The sequence below is a fragment of the Papaver somniferum genome, chromosome 2 (assembly GCF_003573695.1).
Source record: "Papaver somniferum cultivar HN1 chromosome 2, ASM357369v1, whole genome shotgun sequence".
NCBI lineage: Eukaryota > Viridiplantae > Streptophyta > Magnoliopsida > Ranunculales > Papaveraceae > Papaver > Papaver somniferum.
Window position 1 is genome coordinate 58,441,791 of NC_039359.1, and position 27,518 is coordinate 58,469,308.

Here is a 27,518-nt window from a genome sequence, read left to right on the forward strand (position 1 = left end):
GGATTTTAATTCCGGATTTACCATCATCTCTCCCTTATACATAAAATTATTTAGGATATTTTTATTGTTTATCGTTCTTTTCTTCACGATTTACTTGTAATTGATATCCTTATATGTATTAGGGTTTTGATTGTTTTATATTTTGATGTTTTTGTCATTCTTGTAAGCAAACATGTAATCACGATTTTGATTTGAATGAATTGAAATATGTTGATTGTGCAAAAAAAAAAAAAAAGAAGAAGAAGAAGATGATGAACAAAATAGTTTTTCACTCTAGGGTCGTTGTACCTTATAAACATTTTTGTCAAAATCCACAATGAACAATAAAAAAAAAATCAAAAGACCGGTGACGTCCACCCGCACACCACATACCTGTGACAATACCCAAGATAAATCCAAACACTAATGACGTGTTTGGGATACCACTTAAGAAGTTGCTTGTTGGAAGTAAAAATGTCAGATGTTAGTTTAAACACACGAAAGCGAAAAAAACAACTATGTTATGAAACAAATTTTTTTTTGCTTCTAATTCAGATTGACTTTTACTTTTGGTGTCCAAACATCTTTTAAAGCTTGTTTGGATACCACTTATAAAATTAATTTCCGATTTTTATAAAACAAATATGTCATATTTTCAGTTTTCAGAAGCAAAAATAAGAGAAAGTTGTCTAGGCATGTAATTTGAAAATTACTTTTAGAATCGAAAAAAACCTTTTTTATGAAGCAAGTTGTTTTTGCTCTTAAATTCTGACTTACCGAAAAGAAGCACTCGTAGAATCCAAAACGCTCCTTAAAAGAAATTTTCACCCGATAAAAGTGAAAAGAAAAAAAAGTACAAACAAAAACATAAAAGCTTAATTCCAGGTGTCACCTGAAGAATGTCTGCACATTTTTTATTACAAAAATAAAATAAAAAAAGAATCTCTTCCTAAAATCAAACAAATCCAATCCAAAGAAAAAGACCTTAACTCGTCCTCAACAAGCAAAGACCCCCTCCCCCCAATACGACCCTTCGTGGCCCCTTCCACCTTCACATGCTAACTCGTGCCCTAAAAAAAACCCAAACCGCGTTATCTTCCTCGCTTACACCGACACGCCTCCTCTTTTCCCATCTTCCCATGAATCATCTAAACCGCGTTCCCATTTACCAAAATCCTCATATATATACTCTCAAGACTCCATTTCTCATTTCACACTTCATAAATTCATCCTTCTGCACACAACAAAGAAAATTAGTAAAGACAATTCCATCAATTGAATCAAAAATTTACAGTACCCAGATCCTCAAAAAGTCATAAAACAACAGCAAAACAGAGTAAAAAGTCACCTAACTAGTCCCACTTTGAAAAAAAAAGTCTACTACTTGATGATAATTCCAACACCTCCTGATATATTTGCCGAGGATTGTTCATTCATTTACAGTTTACTTGAAGAAACCATGAAAGAACCCACCTCCACCACCACCACCACCACCACCGCCACCAAGAGGAGAAGACAAGAAGAAGAAGAGGGAAACAATATGAAGAAGAGGACTACTACTACTGCTGCTGCAGCTCCAAAGAAGAAACAGAAAAAAGAGGCACTAAAAGAATTAGTTACAAGTTTTTTATTATTAGAACAAGAAGAACAACAAGAAAAGTTATTAGAATCATCAGATGAAATCCAACAACTTATTGAGACAAATCATAGACAGAAAAAACAAACCATGATTGATTATTACAATGATTTACAGGATGATTACACTGATTTAGAACAGCAATCTGATCAATTTTACATACAACAGTCAAGATTATCCACTGCTAATAAAATAGCAGCTGCTTCTGCTATTAGTACTGCTGCTGCTAATAAAGGGTTATCTGCAAAAGAAGGTAAAGTTCAAAGTGGGGGGAATCAGAGGAGATTATGGGTTAAAGATAGATCAACAGCTTGGTGGGATCAATGTAGTCATCCGGATTACCCAGAGGCGGATTTCCGTAAAGAGTTTCGGATGTCGAAAGAGACTTTTAATTTGATTTGTGATGAATTGAGTAAAGATGTGGTGAAAGTTGATACAATGCTTAGACAGGCGATACCTGTTCGACAAAGGGTCGCTGTGTGTATATGGAGATTGGCTACCGGTGCGCCGCTCAGGCACGTTTCGGAACGGTTTGGGTTGGGGATATCGACTTGTCATAAGCTTGTTCTCGAGGTGTGTTTGGCGATTAAGACTGTGTTGATGCCTAAGTTCTTACAGTGGCCTGATGAGGAGAAATTGAAGAACATTGAGAAGGAATTTGAGTCGGTTTCGAGGATACCGAATGTGGTTGGATCAATGTATACGACGCATATACCGATTATTGCGCCGAAGATTAGTGTTTCGGCTTATTTCAATAAGAGGCATACTGAGAGGAATCAGAAGACTTCGTATTCGATTACGGTGCAAGGGGTTGTTGATCCGAAAGGGGTGTTTACCGATGTTTGTATTGGTTGGCCTGGTTCGATGCCCGATGACCAAGTGTTGGAGAAATCGGCTTTGTACCAGAGAGCTAATGGTGGTCAATTGAAAGGTTCTTGGATTGTTGGAAGCAGTGGGTATCCGTTAATGGATTGGGTGTTGGTTCCTTACACTCAACATAATCTTACATGGACTCAACACGCTTTTAATGAGAAGATCGGCGACATTCAACGTGTTGGTGAAAGTGCTTTTGCTAGGTTGAAAGGTAGATGGGGTTGTTTGCAGAAGAGAACAGAAATGAAGCTTCAAGATTTGCCTGTTGTTCTCGGAGCTTGTTGTGTTCTGCATAATATCTGCGAGATGAGGAATGAAGAAATGGATCCTGATGTGAAGTTTGAGTTGTTCGACGATGAAATGATACCGGAAAATAGTTTGAGATCTATGAGTTCGATAAAAACTAGAGACAACATTGCTCATAATTTGTTGCATCATGGTCTTGCAGGCACTAGTTTCTTGTAGTTTTAGATTTAGTTGCTTGCTGCAAGTCTTTTTTTGTTTCGAAATTAGGATAGGCCACTCCAAGAACCAAAATGGGGATTGTTTTGTTTTATGTTTTTGTATAAGTTTGATCTTTTGCTCTATACATTGACTCTAAAATCCAGTTTGTTCCATATGTACCTGAAAGTACTAATTATATGAACAGATGATCATCATTTTTTCAACTCTAGTGTTCTTTAAATGTTGTCTTCCAAATTGGTGTTCGTCCTGCAATTACCTTTAGAAGAATTGAATTCATGTCTGCCTTATATTTGTTCCTGTAAAGAATTTGATGTTAATAAGTTTCACTGGTAACATCACCCAATAACTTTACCATTGCACTGCAGTGATATCGGGTTGTTCCTGTTTTGCTTGTAAGGCTAATTTTTGTTCTCTTCTGTTTGGCTTACCTTCATTGACAATTTCACCGTCTGTTGTGGATCAGAGATTTTCTGAGGTCAGTTTCAAAGAAAGCATGGGAAATGCTTAAGAAGAATATTAAATCTGAATGAATTAGTAATAATTGGGACTTAATCCATGGAGCCTAAAGAATGTCGGCCTATATTTGGGTGATTCTAAACAAACCCAGAAATCAGACCACACAAAAACCGAATTTCGACGTGAAAAAAGCTGAGTTCGACGTCAGAGATTACAACACCAAACAATCTATCTGATTTGAAATGGCTCTGATGGTAGATACTTCACCGCCGATTAGTGTTCATCCCTTTGTTCGCCAGGAGATTCCTGACTGAGTGCTGGGGGCAGTTTAGAAGGGAATTGTGCGAACTGAATGTTCAAGGTTTGAGCCTCTGGGTTCTTGATATCAAACCTATAACCTGCACAAACACACAACTCTTATTACCATTGATTCTAAATTTATTATAGAAAAAGTAAATTATTAGCAACACAATACAAGTGACAGGAATAGAATCCGTCAGATGCAGCATAAACATTCATATTGATGAACATTTAAATGGTGGGTCTCTTTGGGTGCTGCACAAGCAGTGTAGTACAGTCAACAAATTGAAGTTTCAGTGACCACATAATCATGACGAGCTTGGAGAGTACATCAACCATAATATCAGTGTCTCAAATGTATGAAACAGAAGGGTTTCAGTGCACATTAAAGTTAGCTAATCTGCAAAATTCTTGAACAATGTGTTCGTACTATACAAACCTTGAAGAGCGTCCATAGCAGTCAAAGCACATTTTGCATCACTAAAACTCAACAAAACACAGGACCATAGCCTTATCTCCAGACTGCAGTTCAACAGGTTCACAGGTATGAGAATAAAGTTAGGAGAAAGAGAGCTAAAGAACAGAAAAACATGTGAACAACTTACTCAAAACGTTTATCACTAGCATATGATAGATAACAAGTAAAACTTCGAGGTCACCTTTGAAGGAAAGGCTTATAAACAAATAGACTGCGACATACTGGTTTCTGAACAGTTTATTGCTTTGTGGGTTTAGAAAAATTACCTAAGAATGTGCAGTTTAATGCCTCGGAGAACTACCTTTCATGATTGATTCCACAAAAATGTGATTTCCAGTAATCTTTATATTTAAAGACACTGGGTTTCCAAGAACACGAGTTCCCTACTAATTTCTAGTGTAATGCATGCCTTATATAAAGAAATGGCATGGATATATTGTGTTCAGCTCCTACAGTAAGAAAATATTACGACATCCATACACCCATTTGATAACTTAACTGATGTTTTGCTTATTCGAACCGAATTTTATGATATATGATTACCACATAAAGACACAGAAACAATGCAGGCGAGAAGAAGAATACCTAATGAAAAAGAGAGACATAATAGAATCAAAAGATGGTCACAGCCAAAAAAAAAACAACAAAATAAACCAAAGAAGAAAACAAGACCCATATAAAACTAAAGTAATCAAGGTCCGGCCATTCTAATCTATCCGAGAAAGGAGGCACAGAGTCATATTCTTCCATTGCTGACCGAGCACCTTTCTTTGCAAGCTTATCGACTGAAAAATTCACCCCAGGAAAATTATGTACATAGCTTAGCTTATCAAAATTTCTAGAGACAATTTACCATTATAGAGGAAATTAACCATCTAGCCATGACAAACCAAGGAACATTACCAGTTTGATAAAGCTATAATCACCGCTAATCTGAATTTACTTGAAGAAGCTTATTGCCTTACTCACATCCCACTCCACTGCCATAATAACTGCAAAGACCTCCGCAACTTAGTCGCAGATCCTAATCCCCTGCAACTGCCTTTAAGACCCCACCCACATGGTTTATAGCTAAAAACCAAAAACCAGCAGCTCCTGGGAATATCAGGTAATGACCACCTGCAATTTGCTAACCTTCCTTTGTCCAAGACCAAAAAGAGAAAGGATTTGAAGATCATCACAAGTATTCCACATTGTACCATTAAATCTTTAATTACAATCCTGAACTAACTGCCTACCATATTCTCATCTAACCTTCCTACAATCAGGTTGAATTTGCTCAAAGAACACTTTATTCCTTCAAAAACCACAACTCCATCATAGCACCAGTTTCAGCCACCATCCAAATTTCTTTTACCACTGGACTTTTTTGCTTAACTAAACTGCTAAGTTTGCTAAAAGAAACAGGAATAGAAAGTTGAAAAACAGCTCCCAGCCAGCTCCATATTTGCAACCCTGTATTTCAATTCCACAAAATATGCTTCTAAACAACAAGCACTTTGAAGTCAGCTGAATGCCTCTAGACTGCAGTTTGCTGTCAGTTACACAAACATCTCTCATACTATCCGTTTTCCAGTTTCTCTTTTACTTACTCATAACCCGAAACACAAATCTACAACTAAAGACTGATGAAGTAATGAACTAATACAAAAAACTACATGATTCCAGCTTGCAGAAAGGGAAAATGTTCATTGGTGCAGCACATGAGAAGCACAACTAAGCAACAGTCTTATGTCACATACATCCATATACCCATTTCTTTCCAATTTCTATACCTATTAATTGCTAATCATCAACAACATCTTTTTCAACAAATTCAAGCTTTAAAAGGTGTTAATGGGTTTTAATCTTATGTGTACATTGACTATGTTTATTGCTATTGCAATGCCTTGAGAGTATAAACTCAACTCCACAAAAAATTGATACTTTAGAAAATTAGAGGTATGTATCATGAAACAAAAGCTAAATCCTTAAAATTAAAGCCAACCACCCATAAATTACAGCTTAAAGTAGAATCACACAGATTTTAGGGATTTAAAAGAAACAAAAACAAAAGGGTAACTAAGGTAAAATAGAAGTAATACCTCTTTCTGGAGGAGCACCATTAGGAAATCTCCAGTAAGGATCTGCCATCACTAATCAAAAATTTCCTCAAACATTTCCCCCCACAGCTAACGTTTTTGCTGGAAAAAAAGAAAATAAAACTCCAGATTTTCTACTTATGAAAACCAAACAAGGGCTATGAAAAAAGTCGTGCCAAAAAATTTACTTGCAAGAACTCACTCAGCCAGGCCCGGTAGCAAAAAAATTACTTGCAAGAACTCACTCAGCCAGAACAATATAGAATAAGTGGGACTTGGTAAAAAAGAAGTTCGAAATTAGAGGTATGGAGTCCATGGACTTAACACATATATCGTGAAACAGGAGCTGAATTGTTAAAATTAGAGCCAAACCATGATTGAGAGGTTAACAAAGAATCACGTGTAAATGTATCCTATGACTTGGTAAGAGGTAACTACCAACAATAAACCAATGAAGTTCCATTCTTTCACTGATTGGATAACAATGCATACAAGTAGACAATGACTCTAAGCACTCCAATCTTCGGAGTGAATGAAAGTGGAATAGTGGATTATGACATATGAAATACACTACCTTGTTCATGCATATTGATCTATGACAACAATATTGTATGCAGAAGCAAGCAATGGTAACGGAATTGTAGCTACCCTCTTCTCATTACTCTTTCTACGAATACTCTTCTGATCATATTTGTGATGTAAATAGTGCAATTTTGCAACCAAATTCCACAAAGTAGTTTCCCGGAGTATAAATTAATCCTGCCAAACTGATTACCTCCACTACCAAATGCACCCATATCTTACAGTGAAAATGAGCTAAGACACTAGTACAAAACCAGCAAAGAGCAAACAAGACTAACATCTGCTCTCATACTATCTGTTTTCTAGCTTCACTTTCACTTATTTATAACCCAAAACGCGTATCTCCAATTAAGACTGACTAAGTAATGAACTAAACATGATTCCAGCTCGCAAAAAAGGGAATTGTTCATTACATGAGAAGCCCAATTACGCAACAGTCTTGTGTCCCAGTATACATACTTAAACCCACTTCTTTTCAGTTTCTGTACCTATTGCAAATCGCAAGATAGATAGATGTAAGCCATTCTACTTGCTCTACCCCCAAAAAAAACATCTTTTTCAACAATTCAAGCTTTAAAAGGTGATAATGGGTCAAAATCCTATGTGTAACACTAACAAATCAAGCAGTAATCATGTTATGGAATTACATATGCTGTGTTCGTGCTCATTGACTAGGTGTTTATCGCAATGCCTTGAGTATAAGCTCAACTCCATAAAAATTGATACATACGAAAATTAGAGGTATGCAATACTATATATATATATATCATGAAGCGAAAGCAGAATAATTGAAATTAAAGCCAACCGCCCATGGATGACTGCTTGAAGAAGAAATCATACTATCTGTTTTTCTAAAGCACCCAAATATATTTGATTTTGCAATTTAACAAAATTTCATACAGATTTAGGGATTTGAAAGAAACAATATTTTTTTAGATGAATAAGTAAAATAGAAGTAATACCTCTTTCTGAAGGAACACCATTAGGAAATCTCCTGCAAGTATCTGCTATCACTAGATTTCTTTGTTCGCAACTAGTCCCCACTTAAAGTTTTTGCTGCAAAAGAAGATATGAACTTCAGAGAAGTCTTGCCAAAATTACCTGCAAGTACTCAGCCAGGCCCGGGAGATGAAACAGAGGGTAAAAAGGATGAAACAGGTGTATATCCGCCGACTAAGGGGATAGAACCCTTGACCACGGGATTAAAAGTCACGCGCTCTACCACTGAGCTAAGTCGGCTCGTTGCTATTATATGTACTACTTAAGTGATGTGATATATCATGTTTTTTTTGAAGCATAAAAAAAAATTAAAAAAAAATGGTAATTTTAGACTCAGAAGGCCACATCATGATTCATAAAAGCTTCTTAGTTCTACTCAGAAGGCCTGAAATTAGCAGACATTTATGGACGTTGCTAATTTTAGACATAAAGACCAGAGACTTGAACAACAGCACCAACATGCCAATCCACTTACCGATTCCCCTCAACTCCATTTAAGAAAATCACAAAATGTGCGTGCATGGCAGTCAAAGCACATTTGCATCACTAAACTCAACAAACACGTGACCATAGCCTTATCTCCGGACTGCAGTTCAATAGGTTCACAGGTATGAGCACGGAGTAAAATTAAAAAGAAATTGAGTTCCAAATAGATTAATATTTTAGAAGGGATGATGGATGAAATTAAAGAATTGGGGAAGAAATGGTTCACAAAAAGGGTTCACAGATGATGGATGAAATTGAGTTCCAAATAGATTAATATTTTAGAAAACAAATTGCAGACCTAAGTTCATCCATCATCTTGTTTCATCTCTCAATTCACATCAAAAAAATGAAATTTGGTTATCAATCAGTTCATCCATGATATAACAATCTCTCAGTTCACATCAAAACAATGAAATTTGGTTATCACTCAGTTCATCCATCATAGAGCCATCTCTCTGTTCACATCAAAACACCGAAATTTGGTTATCTCTCAGTTCATCCATCATCTAGTTTCATATCTCAGTTAACATCTAGTTTCATCCATCATCTAGCCCATTTTCTGTTATCACTTTAATCAATTTGGTTTGAATCTGTGTATATTGTTTCAGCAGGTTTAAACAATCAATCGATTGGATATAAACAAATAATCACGTTTACATGCACCAACTAAAACCAAAAAATAATTGGTTATTAGTAAAACCCTAGATAATCAAAATCAACAACTAAAACCAAAAGATAGTCAAAAATCCCATAATAATTGATAAAGAAACTTCAAAATCGACATATCCAGATATGCATTACAAAGAATTAGACAAAAACGAAATCAAAATAAGATTAATTGAAACTTGAAACTTACTGATTTGTGTTACTGGTTGTTGATGATATTATATGACTTGAAAGTGGAGTAATCTAATCTTCGATTCAAGAATCGTTAATCACCATGATTGATCAACCAGATATGAAAAAAAAAATACACGAGCTCTAAATTTTCGATCGAATTCTGCAGGTGAGGAATTCTCAGGAGCTCGGGGACGAGGAGTTATGAAAAGAGAAAGAAATTCTCTTTGAAAAGAAGAGTTTAAAAAATTCAGGGGTATTTTAGGTAACACATATTTTTTTGTTTTAATTTTCCTGGATGAAATATCCAAATTGGCTATATAAACAGTATATTTCTGACTTTTGGCTATATGAACAGTATCAAAAGCTAAGAATCTATTTCACCCAGGATTTTTCATTTTTGGTCTTTTTGATCAATTTTGTGTATCTTTAAGCACAAACACAAGCTACATTTGTCTAGATAAAACATTACAAAATCAATTAAAAAAATCTTAAACATTTTGCAACTTGCTTAAGATAATCCTAATTAAATTAGTTGCCATAATAATCAGATAAGGATACCTAAGATGATAAACTCTTTCCACATCACCAGACCAACAGTCCCTCCCCATCCACATCAAGAGAAGAAAAAAAAGGAAAAATATATTAAAAAAAAAATGAGCTCTAACTTGATAAAACCAAGCAAGGTTTCTGAAAAGGCCACACTTTGTTCTGTTCTGGTTTTAGTTTTTGGAAAGAAAGAAGGGAATTTTAACAAAATGACACACTTGCAAATCCCGATTCAAGAAACTGCCACCGTTTTTTTCAGAGTTTATTTAATGCCACAACCGTTAGCACTAACGCCTTGGACCCACATGATTGGTCAAATTTTTTTGACTTTGTCAAGATTACTTACACGTGTCTTATATGGACGGCTCAAGATGTCGTGCACGAAATTATTACACGTAGCACAGGCTAAATGACTACTTTATCCTTCGTGGGATTGAAAACAGTTTGTATCGCTTCATTTTTCTTCTAGTTTTTTCTCTTTCTCTCTGTCCGCTCTGTTCTCTAGTGGAAGAAATTAGGGTTTGAGTCAGTTTTCAGCTGGATTTTGCTTAGGTTTAGTGTCTGAGTAAAGGGTTATTTAATGGGTTGAATTAGGGGTCGAGAAGAAGGGATCCATTTCTTCCCCAATTCTTTCTCCTCTTACGCATGTCTCTCTGCTGCTGTTATAGATCGATGAAGGAGGAATATGGGGTTGTTACAGGATTGAGTTTGAGAACAACACAACATGTTAGACATGGGTCTTGGATTAAAACACGGTTTTGAGTTCAAAAAGATAATTGAATCTGATTCTGCTGTTGAAGAAATGGAACTGAGATTCCAAGTTTACAAGGAATTGGAGAGATGGGTTATGTTTACAAGGAATTGAGAGATGGGTTATGTTGGCATCTGAATTTGATGAGAATATGGAGAAGATGAGTCTGTTGTTGATGAATTGGCAGAATTAGGTTATGTGAAGCTCAAGGGTTCGAACTGAGTGAAAATTGGATGGATGGAGGATGAGAAATAATGGGTTTTGGCTTGGGATTGAACTGAAATAAGAGAGAATGATGAACTCAGATGAAGATTTTGCTATACATGGAAGAGGGATGGAGTATGCGCTGGTGAAGGGTGGTTGTCTTATTGAGCAGCAGGAACCGTTAGATGCATGTGTTAGGAATTATAGGGATTTGAATGAGCTAATGGGTTTATGAATTGTTGGTTGGGTGAACTGATGCTGTTGGTATGAACTGGTGAATGGTTTCGAGCTGAGTTTGTGTGGTGATGTTGGTAGAATGGATGCAACAGTACTGCAATGGAGTGTTGGTCTTGCCTTGTGTTGTCTGCTATTCAAATGGGTTTGTCTCGGACTGGGGTTTTGTTTGTGTTGCTGAGGAGATGAATCTGGAATTCAAGAAGAGCATGTTGCAGATGATGGCAGTTAATGGAAGGCTTGAGACAGAAATAGTGCAGGTGGTACAAGTTGATACTGCATTTGGGAGACAATGTTGCTGCTGCTTCTGCCATTCTGATGCTGTGAGCTGTAAGCTGAAGGGTTTGGCGACTACTGGCGAAGCAAGGGAAGAAAGCTGGTGAAATGTTGTTGCTCCTTGAGTTCAAGATTGCAGGAGGTGGCAGCTGATGTTGGTTGTTGATGCAAAGAAAGCTAATGCAAGAGCAGAATAAGCTACAGGTTGCTGCTGTTGGAATTGGGGTTTGTTGCAGCTGGTCAGATGGAATTGAAGTGATCCTGGTGAAGAGTGACTGGTGGTGGATTGAAGACAGAGTCTAGTGAGCTGTTTGTAGGCTTGTAGTAGTGATGCAGCTGAAACTGAGGTGCTGCTATGGAGTGAGATTGAAGCAATGATGCAGTGGCTAGTGATGCAGAGAAGGGTACCAAGTGGTTGGTTCTGAGAGTTGAGCTGGCGCTGCAGATAAAGGAACTGCAGAGGAGGATGCTGCTGCTTTAATCAAGGTATATTGAAATATAAATTTGTGGAGTATCTTTTGTATAAAAAGGGCAATTAAGAAGAATCTTATGGGTTGCAAACTTGCCCTTGGACCTAAATTAGTATTCAGAACAGTTTTTTAATTCATAAATTGTGTCATGTTGTTGAGTGGAACTGATTTGTGTTATCTATGATACAGGAAAGTGGAACTGAGAAGCCAATAGTAGCATTCATTGCCGGTCTTACAGCTCCACCCGGTCGTCATATGGGTCATGCTGGAGGTATGCCTGTTAGCTATAGATGCCTGAGCATATCATGTATCGTGTTTCATTTGTTTCTGCATCTTACTTAAGCTGTGAGGTTTCTCTGTTATTAGCCTTGTCATCCTAATTTTGTTGTTGTTGCAAATGCAGTTATTGTGTCAGGAGGCCTCTTGAAGGATAGGTTCTGCCCATGACAAAATCAAGACCCTGAGGGCAGCTGGGGTTACCGTGGTCGAGTCTCCAGCTAAGATTGGTGTTGCCATGCTAGAATGTTTCAAGCAGCGAGGCCTCTTGAAGGATTAGGTTCTGCACCCAATCTCTTTTTTCTTGTTACTACGGGGTGTACGGATTTCACAGAATTTTGGAAGCAGTTTTTGTTTTCTGAATTTGCTTTGTCAATAATTGGAGTTGGTTTTGTAAACACACCTAGCGACAGTCCTTCAATTGCAAGCCTGTTCTGGAGGAAATTATACCATTTTTCATTTTTAGTATAGATTGTTTCTCTTAGATTGATCCCACGTGTATTCCGACCGTTAGCAAATCTTGCACGTTTTTCTCACGTGCACCGAGTCGCGAGTTAACTCACTACTCTATAACCGGTTAACTCACTACTCTATAACTGATTGACTCAATCCCTGTTAACTGATTCAGGGGCTTCTATGTAATTTTGTACGGGTTATTTAATGCCACGTATGCACTAACAGAGACTAACAGCCATTAACCGTTATCTCAAAAAAACGGGATGAAAAAAGTCAAGAGTATGGCATTTAATAAACTCTGAAAAAAACGGTGGCATTTTCAGAAACTGCATATTGGAAGTGTGGCACTTTATTAAAATCCCCTATATAGTTAAACCCCACTGCTTTTCAGCTTCTGTACCTACTGCAAATCGCAAGATAAATACAAGCCACTCTACTTGCGCAAAATAATGCAAAAAAATAAATAAAATATTTTCAACAACTCAAGCTTTAAAAGGTGTTAATGGGTTCAAATCCTATGTGTAACACTAACAAAACAAACACTAATCATGTCATCCTCATAAGGGTCTCTATGGAATTACATATGATGTGTTCATGTTCATTGACCAGGTGTTTATTGCAATGCCTTGAGTACAAACTCAACTCCACAAAAATAGATACTTTCGAAAATTAGAGGTATGGACTAAAAGAAATTAAAGCCAAATCATTAAAATTAAAGCCAACCACCCATGAATGACAGCTTAAAGAAGAAATCATACCATCTGTTTTTCTAAAGCCCCCCAAATATATTTTGATTTGGCAATTTAACAAAGTTTTATACAGATTTAGGGATCTGAAAGAAACAAAAAAATAATAATTAGGGTAATAAGGTACAATAATAATACCTCTTTTCTGGAGGAATACCATTGGGAAATCTCCAGTAAGGATCTGCCATCACTAATTTCTTTTATACCATTCTTGAATGTACCTTGGATCTTCTGGTGAGCTTTGCATACCGTCTGTGCCGCATCATGATTCGTAAAAGCTTCTTAGTTCTACTCAGAAGGCCTGAAATTAGCAGACATTTATGGACGTTGCTAATTTTAGACATGAAGACCAGAGACTTGAGGAACAGCACCAACATGCCAATCCACTTACTGATTCCCCTCAACTCCACAAAAAGAATATATAAACTAAAAGACATCGCCTAAAGTGTGGAATACCATCCATGCATACTCCATTATATACCCAGCGTAAAAGCAAAAGAAGTTTAAATAGGAACAAAAGCTATATATACTACCTTGATATACATCAAGCTCACAAATTTCCTTTTTGAAACTTCATTATGGATAGAGATCTTCATAAGGGTCGTTACCTATAAAAAAAAAAGGAAATGTCACAATCGAACTTAAAAGAATTACATAAATATATAAGAATTAAGAAAGCATTGATGTCCCATTACCCCTAAACTTAATGATCTATTTTGTCCCCGATCTCACATTTCTAACAACGGGGCAACTTGGCAGAAAGTAACTTGCCATAGCCGGTGTTTAACAATTAAAGTCTAATCTGTCTAGGCCTCAATTGTCCAAGGGAGTCTAAAACTCTTCGTGGTCGATATAAAGTGAATGACCAAACTGATCTAATGAAAATTTCAGTAACTACATTGTTAAATAAATAATGTAAGGCATTCATTACTAACAGCATATGAATATATGCTGGTAAGGGGGGAATGGGGTACTAACTGATATCTCTAAAGAGTACAAACTAATCACCGTCAGTGTATTAAGTCATCATACTCGTCCATTTCCACATCAGTGCCAATACCCGCTCACTTAATATTATCCACCTTTGTCTTTTGCTTGTGCCCTCAATTTATTGTTTAGCTGCTATAAGAAGCAGATGTACACGTTAAAAAAATAAAACTGCTATACATATGTAGTTGCAGAAGCATGATACTTACAAATTAGCCTAGCATTTTTAGGGGCAATTAGGGGCCAACAATAAAAAGAAAAAAGGTCACCCAAACCTAAGTTGAGTTCACCCCTTATCCTATTTTTTTGTAATGGTAAAATTATGTTATTTTAACCTCCGAATATATTTAGTTTTCGAATTTTAGTACTACCATAATCGGTAGTTAATTGTGTTAATTTAACTTCCGAATGTGTATTGGCCCCAAAATGAGATTTTGCCAAAATCCTAAAATTTTCAAACTTTGGTACTACCATAATCGGTAGTAAATGGTGTTACTTTAACATCCGGATATATTCAGTTTTCGTATTTTAGTATTTCCATAATCGGTAGTTAACTTAACTTCCGAATGTATATTGGCCCCAAAATGAGATCTAGCTAAAATCCTATAATTTTCGAACTTTGGTATTACCATAATCAGTAGTAAATGGTGTTACTTTAACCTCCGAATATATTCACTTTTCGAATTTAGTACTACCATAATAGGTAGTTAATTGTGTTAATTTAACATCCGAATGTGTATTGTCCCCGAAATGAGATTTTGCCAAAATCCTTCAGTTTTTGAATTTTGGTACTGCCATAATCGGTAGTCAATTATATTCATTATCTACCGATTGTGTTTAATTTTAGTACAGAAAATTTTGAAGCAGTAGCAGAAACACAATCGGTAGATAACAATTAATTTACCTACCGATTATGGTTGATGTTCTTTAGAAATGAAGAACATCAACCATAATCGGTATGTAAAATAGATTATTATCTACCGATTATGTTTCTGCTACTGTAAATTCAAGAACATCAACCATAATCGGTAGATAAATTGATTGTTATCTACCGATTATTTTCCTGCTACTGCAAATCTTAAAAAATTTTCCGATCAAATTTTTGATTTCAAGCAATCAAATCCTAATTTTGGATCACAACTACTATCATCTATTTTTTTTTGTTTATTTAGCTCGAATTTTCTTTTTTGATGTTTTAAGTTTCAACTTTATTGTTAATGAATTTTGGGTTTTAATTTTAAACAATCAATCGTAAAATTGGTTTGACCGACGTCTTTGGTTTCAATCAAAATTAAAAACATGAAAAAAAGTTTGATGAGTAGAAAAAAGAAGAAGAGGAAGATATGAAATTAAAGGATATATGTTTAGATTTAGTATAAAGGTGAAGGACAACATGGACAATTTCTATTTTCAAGACACCCCTTAACATTCTTCAATAGATGGGAATAACAAAAGTGGCCCCTAATTCCTTTTGAGAGATATTTGGCTTGAAACAGAACCTCGAGCCAGATGGTCTGCCATATTATAAGCAGAATTAAAACCATCACAACAATGCAATAACTGAGAGACCTTTGGGATGACGAAATTCCAGTCCAGACCCGGCAGAAAATTATTCCAAATCTTCAAAGCATTGGAGCAGTGAAGAAAGATGTGATCTATAGAATCGAATTCATCACATAACTGACACCTAGCATCAGCAACAATACCTCTAAGCATAAAATTGTCCACGGTAAAGGACTGCACGCCAGATGAAGAAAGAAATTATAGGAGGTACTTTCGATTAATGATGTCGAAGTTAGAAAGCTGCTGAGAAGAGGTGAGGTGCTGGAAGCCAGAGTTTACAGAAAACATCTTAGGGAGAGGCAATCCGTTGCATCTCTTCCTCGTTCCAGTTGAAAATAACACCATTCAACTTTTCTTGGATCATCCCCAATTGTTGCCTTTGGATGGATGAGAGTCTTCCGGGGATCTCAAGCAACCAATTAGTGTGTTCACCTGATGCAAAACCAACCTCACTTACCATTTTGCCTTCAGATCTTGCTTTACTAAAAAGTTCAGCAAATTTCTGTCGTAAGGCGACATTAAAGAGCCATGGGTCCTCCCAGAACCGAATTGTTGTGCTCTTATTTACCTTGTACAGAATATTGGACTTGAAGCTAGATTCTCTGCCCATTATTCTTTCCACAACAAGGTACCAAAGGCACCTTTAGGAGGGAAAGAAAACCAATCACATCTTTGTGAACAATATTATTCAACTTCCACAACACATATTTCATGATAGTATTTCCAAAACCATTTAGAGAGGAGAGATACATACATAACTCTTGACTCCCAACTCTCCATTTTTCTTCTTTCGACAAACCTGAGCCCACTTCACCATATGTACTTCTTACCCACGTTTCTGCTATCATCCCACAAAAATCGCGCATCAACTTTTCAACTTACTGGATAATGGAAGCTGGCATTCCGAAAAAAGGCACAAAGTATATAGGAAGGATAGCAATGACACTGCTAACTAACACAGCTTTACCAGCTCTAGATAGATAAGAATTAGTCCAGCATGCTAACCTTTGATTTGATGTTGTCTGTAACCTTAATCCACTTCGCAGTCCCTTTATATCTATCCCCACGAGACAAACCTAAGTAACAGGTCGGCAGAGAATCTTGGTAACAAGCTTAGGACACATGACTAGGCCAGTCTGTCTTTGTAAACTCTCTTTTGTTCACGCCAGTGATTCATCTTCCGACATGGTAACAAGTAAACCAAAATCCTCTTCCCACAAAAGAGCTGTAAAGGAAAACCAGCACAAAACCAGCAGAAGCACTTCAGCCCCCAAAGAGCTGGAAGCCCTGCATTCTCAATCTTTAGCTCTTGCTTGTTCTTCCAAAGGCCCTTCACGTGATTAACTCCTTCCAGAAAGTTTTGATACGCTAGGAATGCTGTAAAGGAAAACCAACACATAACTCATTTGATGAGAAAAACAAAAGATGACTTGTAGAAGCCACTTTATGGAGAACTATCAATATAATGATCATCAAGAACAAATCAATTACCACTCGATTAATAGAAGTTTGTGTGCAAAGCATGAAATTATGTAGTTCATATACGGTCTAACAATAGGACAGCATCTTGTTTGTTTTGTGGTTTACGAAGAATATGATTCTACATGACTGACCAAATTAACAAACACCTCAAACGACTATCAATTCAGTGCTTGGACGGGGATTAATAACGACATGTCAATTTCTACAAATATAAAAAGAAACTGCAAACTAATAATACAGATGAAGTACGAGAAAGAGACATTGAGTAACGATTTCCCCAATATCAAGAAGATTATATGCTGAGCAGAAACATCATTGATTGTCCAACAATACTAACTTCACCAGAACCTGCTTAGAATAACCTTTAGATAAGAGAGACAAATACAGCTTTTCTACACTGGCGTCACTCGTCAGGAAAAGAATCTCAGAGTACAAAGTTACATCAGTTCCTGTTTGTTTGGACCAAAAGTATATACCATGAATAAAGCTAATGACGAACTGAATAAACAACAGCAATCTAGAATTTGTAAACTAACATTTGTAACTATATAGTTGCCGTTTGGCAAGGTACGTTCCTTATCATGATCAAAAACTTTCAACCTTAAAAGTTTCCACCAGAACTATACTCTGAAATAAATATATAGGAGAGCTCCAAGTCGTGAAAAAGTTGCTGTAACAAATTAATCAACAAAATGCACTTCGGATGAGATTGCACTACCCAGGAGGGACTTCAGTGTGAGATCCTCAACAGAAAGTGAGCAACAAGCTTAGAACACATGCCCAAGCTAGTCTGTCAATGCAATACGTTTGTGATTAAGAATCCAGGACGAAAGTAGGACCAGTTAATGACCTTATACCTTTTCAGTTTAGTATAATGCAAGGCTCGACTCTTTTGAAGTACCACAAAAATGTGAAATCAAATGATTTGGGACACAAGAAACTAAAAGCTAGTTTGTGTGAAGGAGGCAAACTCTTTGTTATAGTTGCTAGTTGGGTAATGTGATTCTTAACAAGTTAAATTTACTGGCCGTGTGACATAAAACAGTGATCCTAAAAAGGTAGGGATAGGCATACCAAAATCAGCAAGGTTGCAGATAAATTTTGAATAAGTAAAAGACACAATATTCTGTAAGAGCGAGAAATTACCACTCAAGACGAGTGTAAAACAATTGCTTCAACAGTTCAATGCATTTCTCAACAGTAGCAGGTTCCAGAATGAATCGGATCGAAACCAATTTTATTTCTTATTATCTGCAATCATCATTGATTTAATAGCAATATGATGACCATCTCTTAAAGCTTGAGTAGGTTCTTTAGAGTGTTTGGGATGTAGAACATATCTCGATAAGAGCCTTTATCAAGCTTTCAAGAGATTGCAAGCATTAAAGGTAGCCAGAGGAGTTGAATTGCTTGTTCTTCTCAATCATCTGCTTGTAGTACGTGCCTCCATGCTTAATGAAAGATGAGGCCGCTTGACATGCTTTCACTTTTAACGCATCGCTTCGTCAAATCAATACTGATAGCAAAAATACCATTAAAATCATCCAAAATGTCACTCACATCTCAGTGCTAAAAAGATGTCACAATACTATGTTTGCAAATATTAAAGCAAACTCAAACAATCCACCATAAATATTAAAAATTATGCAATACCAAAATCAACTAAAAGTATCCCAAAAACCCATAATGAATCCCTTAAATGTTAGAAGGTCTAACTACAGTAGTGTGTACACCCCACTGGTAAAGAGTCGAGGCTAAGGAATGTATAAAATCACAGTCAGTAGGTTTCCAAGTTCCCCTTTAGCAGATGACTTTTAGATCTATTATACCAACCAATCACTAACTATTACATATCCCAAAGTTCATCAAAAAACCCTTAAAAACAGATACAAATCAAACCGTTAAAAAATCATAAATCTGATCACATTAGATATTAGTTGACCTACATTTAAAATCCCCCCTCTATAGATAAAATTAAAATCATATAAATGAGAAATTTTATGGAGCGAATTTTTTAAAATGGAGTGAGAAAGAGAAGGAAAAACAGCTTTCATCACTCTCAAATTGGTGGTGAAAGTGGTATTCAACTCCTGGATAGATCCAATGCATTTCTGATGAGAGTGCACTACCAAGGAGAAGCCTCAGTGTGAGCTATAAAACAGAAAAGTGAGCAACAAGCTTAGGACACATGCCCAGGCCAGTCTGTCAATCTAATATCTTTTTTCATTAAGCATCCTGGACAAGAAACTCGGAACCAGTTAATGACCTTATACCTTTCCAAGTTTAGCATCATGCAAGGCTCGACTCTTTTGAAGTATCAGCAAAAAGTCAAATCAAATCAAATGATAAGGAACACAAGAAGCTAAAGCTAGTTTATCTGAAGGAAACAAACTCTCTGTTATAATTGCTACTTGGATGTGGTTTTTAACAAGTTAACTACTGGGTGCATGACATAAAACAGCAATCCTCAAATAGGCAGGGCCAACCATGACCAATAGGCATACCAAAATCGATAAGTTATAGTGAGTAAAAGACAATATTCTGTATGACAGAGAAATCACCTCGCAAGATGAGTTTAAAGCAATTGCTTCGACAATTCATTGCACTTCTCAAAACTAGCAGGTTCCTGATTGAATAGGTTCAAACCCCATCAAATTAATTGGTCTGAAACCAATTTTATTTCTTATTACCTGCAATCCTCTGGCAACCTTTAATGTTTGCGATCTCTTTATAACTTGAGAAAAGGCTCTTAAATTGTTTAGGCATGTGGAACTATCTCCATAAGAGCCTTTCTCAAGCTTTCAAGAAATGGCAAACATTAAAGGTTGCAAGAGGAGTTGAATTGCTTGTTCTTCTCAATCATCTGCTTGTAGTACGTTGCACATAAGCCTTGACATGCTTTCACTTGCAAGTTGCAGCTGAACCAACTTTGACGCCATGGCTCCGACAAATTAATTCTGATAGCAAAAACAGCATTCAAATCATTAAAAAGTCACTCACATCTTAGTGGTGAAAAAACACAACAACAATACCATGATTAACAATTATTGCAGCAAACCCAATATCGCTTAATGCATTCTAACACGTATAGTTATACCACATAGTGCTAAAATAAAAAAATCCACTATAATCAAAACCAACCCAACAAAAATTACCCGAAAATATGGCATAATGAATCCCTCAAACATTATAAGGTCTAACTAAAGTAGTCTGCACACCCACTAGCAAAGACCAAGGAGTGTACAAAACCACAGTCAATTAGGTGGTTTTTATGATTATACTAAAACTTTCCTCTCATAACTTTCATATATTTTCTTTAAAAACAAAAACAAAAACAAAATAATCTAACAAATTGATAAGGGTTTCCCATTTCACAGATCATTTCTAGATCTATTATACCAAACACTGACGAACTATTAGATAATCCAAAATTCCTCAAAAAGCCCTTAACCAGAAACAAATCATAAATCAAATCAAATCAAATTAGATATTATTCATTAAATGACCTAGATTTAAAATCCCCCCTTTACAGATATGAAGTAGAAATTTTACCTAGTGGAGAGAATTATAACAATGGAGGGAGGGAGAGAAGGAAAAAAGAACTCCTGGCTACCTCCAATGCTATTGACATGCCTAAAAAATTTAGGGTTTATAGCATTGGATGTAGCAGCAGTGTTGATCATGTCTTCCAATTGGTATGAAATTAATAAAAATTTGTTCCTGGAGTGAAGATATATTGACAAAGATGGATTCTAATTTTTGGGTGTGAATCATAGATGAGATTTTGATTCTGTTGTTACACTTTTACTTCGTTCACTACGAACTAGGATGAGGAAAATGAAAATCGGATAAACTTTCCTACTAATATGGCCGTTTATATAGGGCTCCTTGTTTGGTTGAATCTGACTTAGGATCTGAATCCAATTTGGTGAAATGTCAAATCTGGCATTGTGATGCTGACTCAAAATCTGACTTGAGTTGGGTAGAATCATGTACCTCACTCAAAATCTGACTCGAGTTTGGTGAAATGGAGAGATGTTAGTGCACTTGCTGGAATGTTGGCTTTACGCCTTCAGCTGGGGCTGCTCACCTTCTTCTCTTCCTTGGATGGGGTGAAAATTTTGCTAGAGCAACTTTGATCTAGCAGCACTACGTTCACTCATTTGGGCTGTTTGTGACATCACCAACCACAACTAACTAGCTCTAGTTTGGTAGTAATTTTTGTCACAGACCGTTTTTTAAGGTTTTGTTTAAAAAAGAACCTTATGATTCTCGAGTTCTTTATGGCAATAAAATTTGGAAATTTCTAGCATGAACTGAAATTGGGTCGGGGTAATAAATGGAAGTGATAGATTTATTTTCTCTAGTTGGATGTTTATGGATTGAATTTGTGCCATGAACACATCTGGTTAGTTGCTACTGCTGTCGTTAATTGTGATGATAAACGAAAAAGGGATACTAGATGCTGCTGCTGCAGTTAATTGGTCGAATGAATGGCATGGACTTTGATTGTTTTAGGGTCCTGGTATGCTTGGGAAATTCGTGGTCTTGTGAATTCGAAATTGCAGGTGCAACTAAACTATAAGAGGAGCTTCCTACAACCAGCTGGAGGCTACCTCTATACGTACAGAAGCTGCGCTGCAGTTGCTCGCAGAATTTCCTTAAAAAAGAACTTTCGAATTCAGAATTGGAGATGGCAAAAAGTGGTGTGCTAATGGCTGAACTACTCTCTCAAGTTGGAGTTAATTTCTCAATGAAGAGGAATCAGACTTTGAATCTATCTGGGGGAGAGGATAGACAGTGAGGAGGAGTTGCGGTGATCAACTGCCATGATAATGCTCTTAATACTTGTGGTGTGATTCTTGGGGCAGTTGACAGTGAAGAATGGCCGAGTTCCTCAGTGGTTTGGTCGAGTTTCTGCGAAAAGAAATGAGCGAAAAAGGAGGTATCAGGACTGTTGCTGCCACTGATTTCTTGTAGTTGAATGGTGATGAAATTTAGATGGATAGGGTATGAGAATAGACGGGTGCAACTGGTGGAGGTGGTTTTTGGGAGTTCACTAGTTGTGGCCAGAAATGGCTGAGATGATTGAGCTGTTGAGAGCAGCAAGCAAGGAGGGAATCTAGGTGGTCTCAGAAGGTGCTGAAATGAGTCTTGCAGCTAACATGGCTGTAAGCAAAGTTGAGTTCGCAAAGTCATTTTGTTTGGACACAAATTTTAGCAGCATAAGTCTTGGATTTATTGTTTTGCTTCTCAGTCAGTGGTGTATTGTGGCACAACCGCACAAGTATAGGATGATCCAGAGTTTCTTTACACATATTTTAGCAGCATAAGTCTTGGATCTTTTGTTTGTAAACTAAGATAAACTAATCTTGGTTAACCCCAAGTTTAGTGACGTCACAAGCACCCAAATGAGTCAACATAATGCTGCTAGATCAAAGTTTCTCTAGCAGTGCTAGAGAAAAATTTTCTCCCTTGGATGGTTGGTGTGGATTCTTATAGTTACCATAGTATATAGTTTAGTAATTTTTCTTGGTTGAACTTTTTCCTTACATTTTTTTTTTGTTGTTGTTAAGATTGCGGGAAAACTTGTGATTTCATATTTACTTCTACCATTCATCATCTCTGGTTTGATTTTACTTGCGAATTCTAGAAAGATTGATACACCTGCAGTACCTTCCATGTCCCCTGCGACATTTTGTATTTAGTAGCATTGTAATAACCTAATTTGTCCCTTTTTTACAAGAAAAAGCAACTGAAAATGGATTATTTGTCCAAATATATTTAAAACATGGTTTTAATGGACAAGTAAAAATTACTATGGGTGAAATGGACACTAGAAAAATAACAAGAATGAAACTGGATTCATCCTGGCTTAAACTTAAAAAATAGCAAGGATGAAACTGGATGCATCCTGATGTAAATTAAAATAAGAAAAAGTATTTGGGTAGGATGAAACTATTTACATCCTGGCTATTTTTACATTCTCGTCCATTTAAACAGTTTCAAATTTTACATGTCTTTTTCATCCAAGAATTGTTGTTATTGGGTTAATTGACCAATTTTGTGAAAAAAGCATAGTAATAACCTTTGGCGTTCTATTTCAATGTTAGGTCAAACCCAAGTACTGTCAGCCAAGCCCATCGATGAATGCAAAAAGAAAGAAAGAAAAAGAAACAAGAAAATCGGTTTAAGGATAAAAACGAAATCCCTTGACCAAAGGAAAAAAAATCACGCGCTCTACCCCAGAGCTAAGTCGGCTCTGTTAGGATAGCATGTACTCTTTAAACTTCCTAATGATTTGGCCGTCTTATACGTCTACTGTCTGTCTACCTTGGATCTGACTTCCGGTAAGCTTTGCATACCCGTTACTTTGCATCATGAAAGCTTCTTAGTTCTACCACGAGGCCTGAAGTGAGCTGTTGACACTTTTGGACGTTGCTTACTTTAGATTTAAAAGACTATGAAATATATAATTAGAACACTAACATATCTATGAATAGAACAGATTATTGTTAGTGAGTAAGTTTATATGGTCTGGAACTTGTGCTTTGTTTTTTTTTTGGCGGAAGGAGGTCTCTCTGTACGACATTTGAGGTAAATGGGATAGCTGCAAATTAATCCAAGGAAATGCAGTAAATAATAAATATTGAAAAATACTAGAACCCCCTACTATATGGGTTCAGTATTTTGAAGCCCCACCAAATGGATCATACATTGTCAACTCCATACTTTCATAAAATGATATTACTAGGCCCAAAATATAAAATTTTCTTCAGATCTGGCCCATAATTAATTATTATGAATTTTGATAACGACAATACTACCCTTCACTATATATACAAGAGAAATCTCAGTAGATATTTTCATTTCCCATTTCTCTTTCTCTCTCTTCTGCATTCTCCTTCTCTCTCTGCTCCTGCGATTTTAGATCTGTGAAGAAGAAGACGAGACGATTTGATAGATTTTGCAGGTAATCATCAGTTAATCTACTAATACGAATCAGTCTTTGTATCGATTTAATAGATTTTGAATCGAATCTAACTTTCAGTCGATTCGAAGCAGCAGAAATCATTTCCGATTAGGTTTTATTCAATAGTTGATCTGCAGCTTCAATACAAATTCATCAACAAGCTAAGTATACAGGTAAGTATCCTCCTATCTTTCTGATGATGCTTCGATTGAGAGTTTTTAGTTGATTTAACTCAGATTTTTTTCCTTCAGAAAAGTATATTAGGATTTTATAAACCTAAATCTTTAGATGCTTCTCAATTATCTTATCTAAATCGAAATCAGAGATTAGATTTACAATCATCTTCTTACTTCGGTTGTTTTAATGTAAATTTTTTTAAAAAATTTGAACAAAATTTTTGGATCTGTTCTTCGTTAAAATCGTTGTATGTATCTATATCTAGTTTCGATCTATCTGCTGTTGTTGATGAGTAGGTTTTTGATTATTCATCTACTGGTGATGCTTGGATAGGTGGTAATTAAGTTTGAATTTTTTTGGAGTGGATGTTGACAGGCAATATTGAGATGCTTGTGGTTGACTATGCTGAATTTCAGGCATTAAAACTAAAGGTGGTTGCAATTGAAGCTGCAGAATGGACTTAGTTTCAACTGAAACTAGGAATTTTCAAGGCTTGCTCAAGTCAAAGGCAAGTTATTTCTTGCTTTTATCAAGTACTACTGTTAGTGTGTAAGCTTCAATTGTTCTTTCTTTAAAAAAAAAATAGGTCAGGAAGTGGAGATTTTAGGTTAAATTCGTATTAAGTATTATTTCCTGGCACCTGAAAAGTTAGTTACTGATTGATTCTTAAACTGAGATCCAACCATCGGATATTTGTGATTTTTTAATATGTTATACGTTACTGTGTTGTCACAACTCGACCAAAAATTAAGAAGGATCAGACCAGGAGACGTCACTTAAACTCCTGTGTTTCAGAGACTGTTTCTGTAGGTTTTTTGTAATTCAACAGTTCTGAAAACCTGAAATTCTTTAGTTATACTACATAGAATTCTTTGAAATTTTAATGGAAGTAACCCATTTAGGTGAAGAGTTCTCTGTAAAAATTTCACTTGAATTGGAGTTGCAGAAGTACTCCAACCAACTGACTTTGTCAGATGTGTCCGTAGGAATCCAGCCTGAGAAAAACATAGAGAATCAGTTATAATTAAAATTCCAACCGTTACGTTGCTGTGAAATTTTGGGAAAATGTATGTGTTATATCCATGTATATGTGGTAGAAATTTTTTTGGGATCAGGTTAGTGTTCATAAGGAATGTGATATGTCCAGTTATGGTGTTTGGTGTAAAAAACTGATGGGATTGTTCTGAACTGTGTGTGTGCTATAGCATGTATTTTGCAAATTTTGTTTTACTTGTGAAAATGAATGTTGCATCGAAGTGCAGGTGTAACTTTTGGTTGCTGGGAAACAACGTTCATATGAGGTTTGTGCTGCTCAAAAACTGTTTGCTTATGCAAAGTTTTTCAGTATTTTGGTTGAATAGGAGGATTTGTATCGCATAGAGATATAAACGGTTTAACACACTATGATTGCATGTTGTTTTGGTTATAAATGATGTTACAGTAACATAGGATAACTAGTTGCAACATATGCAAACAAAAAATTTACATTTAAAGCTTTTGACTGCATATTGAACATGGCCTTGAACACTTGTGTCTGTGTAGCTGTTGAAGTAATTCATGGTGATGGTTATGTTAATTTTAGAGAGGATGTTTTTATTTGGACCTAGTGCTGGTATTCACATGGTAATACAAGATAGGGAGAGAGCTAGTGTTAATGTGTTATGGTGTTTATGGTGTAAGTTATGTCTCATTAAGCTTATAGAGCTTCCAAGGTTAATAATTCTGCGATAACTAAGCCTGGTCATGCATTTCTTATTCTTCATTGGGATTAGCTCTGTAACCCTTAATATGCGGATGTTTTAACTCCTAGTACATAAGTCATATGAATGTGTAACTTCTAGTTACACATGCATATAGCATGTGTAACTCTTAGTTACACATATGAAACTTGTTTTACAGTGTGGTAGTTAAGAGTCAAGATATTACATGCGTGGCTTCATAGTCTGTTGTTAACTATGCTGAATTTCAGACAGTGAAAACATATGGTGGTGGTATATGTGCAGGATCTGTTTCAGTTAGCGTGTTCATCTTGAGTAACATTATTGTGTTAGTGAAATTCTTTGTATGAAGGATCTCCTCTGGCTAATAAGTGGCGGTGGTGGTATATGTGCAGGTTTTGGAGCCGGTGGTGGTGGTGGTGTTGGAGTTGGAGCTAAGGTGAGGATATGCCTTTGTTATATACTTTTTGCTGTTAAATTTTGATGGATAATATGCCGCCAAGAGTTTCTGATGCGCATTATATGTTGCATACATGTTTTGATTTCCATTTGTGAGCTTGATGAATATGTTTCTTGTGCTGAATTGCTTTTACATTCGGATATTGATTTTGGTTTTCACTTTGAAAATTTTAGGGATCTTGTATTGTCTGGTACTGACTACTGTGCTGCAATTTTCAGGGTGATGAATTGTTCATAAGAAGCATGGGATTCATATATCTGGGAATAGTGTGTCGTTGCCACCTCAGAGGTAAAAGCTCAACCCTGTTGACTTAATCATTTGTCCTTCATATGAGATGATAATTCTTGAAAACCACATTTTAGATCTCAATTACATGCCTCAAACAATGTATAATAATGATGCATTATCTCCAGATTACAGAATGGTAGGATAATACTGATTATTAGACTGATTAGATACATGTGTAACTCTTAGTTACACAAGTGAGATGCATGTGTAACTATTAGTTACACATGCTAATTAGATGTGTAGATACCAGTTACACATGCAAATTAGATGTGTAGTTTCTACTTAGATGTGTAACTTTTACTTACACATACTGATTTTGGGTACACATATCAATATGTATGTGTAACTCCTAGTTACACTAGTCATATGCATGTGTAACTGCTAGCTACACTAGCCAGATGAATGTGTATCTCCTAGTTACACATGTTTATATGCATGTGTAACTCTCAGTTACACAATTCAGATGCATGTGTAACCGCTAGCTACACTAATCAGATGCTTGTGAAACTGAAATATACATTTGTTTTATGTACTGTTCATTTTAATCGTATAAATACTGATTGCTTGTTGTTATATTTCAGGTTTTAGATAACTTCATAAAAGCTAATTGCTTAAACGTGGTAATGGTCTCGCTGGAACTGGAGTTGACGCTGAATACACAAGTCAGATGCATGTGTAACTCTCAGTTACACTAGATAGACACATATGTAACTCTCAATTACACTAAACAGATGCG

The 27,518-nt window shown here is 36.1% G+C and overlaps 1 protein-coding gene, 2 long non-coding RNA genes and 1 other non-coding gene across 6 annotated transcripts; 1 reads left to right on the forward strand and 3 right to left on the reverse strand.

Annotated features, from left to right (window-relative positions):
- The first annotated feature begins 1,181 nt into the window (after nucleotides 1-1,181).
- Nucleotides 1,182-3,156, forward strand: LOC113347751 (protein ALP1-like). Its single transcript, XM_026591422.1, has one exon. It carries the CDS (start codon nucleotides 1,367-1,369, stop codon nucleotides 2,951-2,953), a length of 1,587 nt encoding a protein of 528 aa, XP_026447207.1. The 5' UTR covers nucleotides 1,182-1,366; the 3' UTR covers nucleotides 2,954-3,156.
- A 309-nt stretch (nucleotides 3,157-3,465) lies between these two features.
- On the reverse strand, nucleotides 3,466-7,942 carry LOC113347753. The gene is made up of 4 exons (XR_003359231.1): nucleotides 7,813-7,942; nucleotides 6,272-6,370; nucleotides 4,149-4,231; nucleotides 3,466-3,807 (listed from the first exon to the last, which is right to left on the reverse strand). It is a non-coding gene; the product is annotated as an uncharacterized LOC113347753 (long non-coding RNA).
- Nucleotides 7,943-8,017: 75 nt separating this feature from the next.
- Nucleotides 8,018-8,089, reverse strand: TRNAK-UUU. The gene has a single exon. It is a non-coding gene; the product is annotated as a tRNA-Lys (tRNA).
- Nucleotides 8,090-15,465: 7,376 nt separating this feature from the next.
- On the reverse strand, nucleotides 15,466-20,994 carry LOC113347752. Of its 3 annotated transcripts, none has more exons than XR_003359229.1 (5): nucleotides 20,719-20,994; nucleotides 19,728-20,123; nucleotides 18,313-18,682; nucleotides 16,690-17,061; nucleotides 15,466-16,522 (listed from the first exon to the last, which is right to left on the reverse strand). It is a non-coding gene; the product is annotated as an uncharacterized LOC113347752 (long non-coding RNA). The 3 variants fall into 3 exon arrangements; XR_003359230.1 differs by having other exon boundaries at nucleotides 15,466-16,525; XR_003359228.1 differs by having other exon boundaries at nucleotides 15,466-17,061.
- Between the last annotated feature and the right edge of the window lie 6,524 nt (nucleotides 20,995-27,518).

Coding starts and splice junctions, on each gene's coding strand:
- LOC113347751 (XM_026591422.1), top strand. CDS start 1,367: ATGATAATTCCAACACCTCCTGATATATTTGCCGAGGATTGTTCATTC.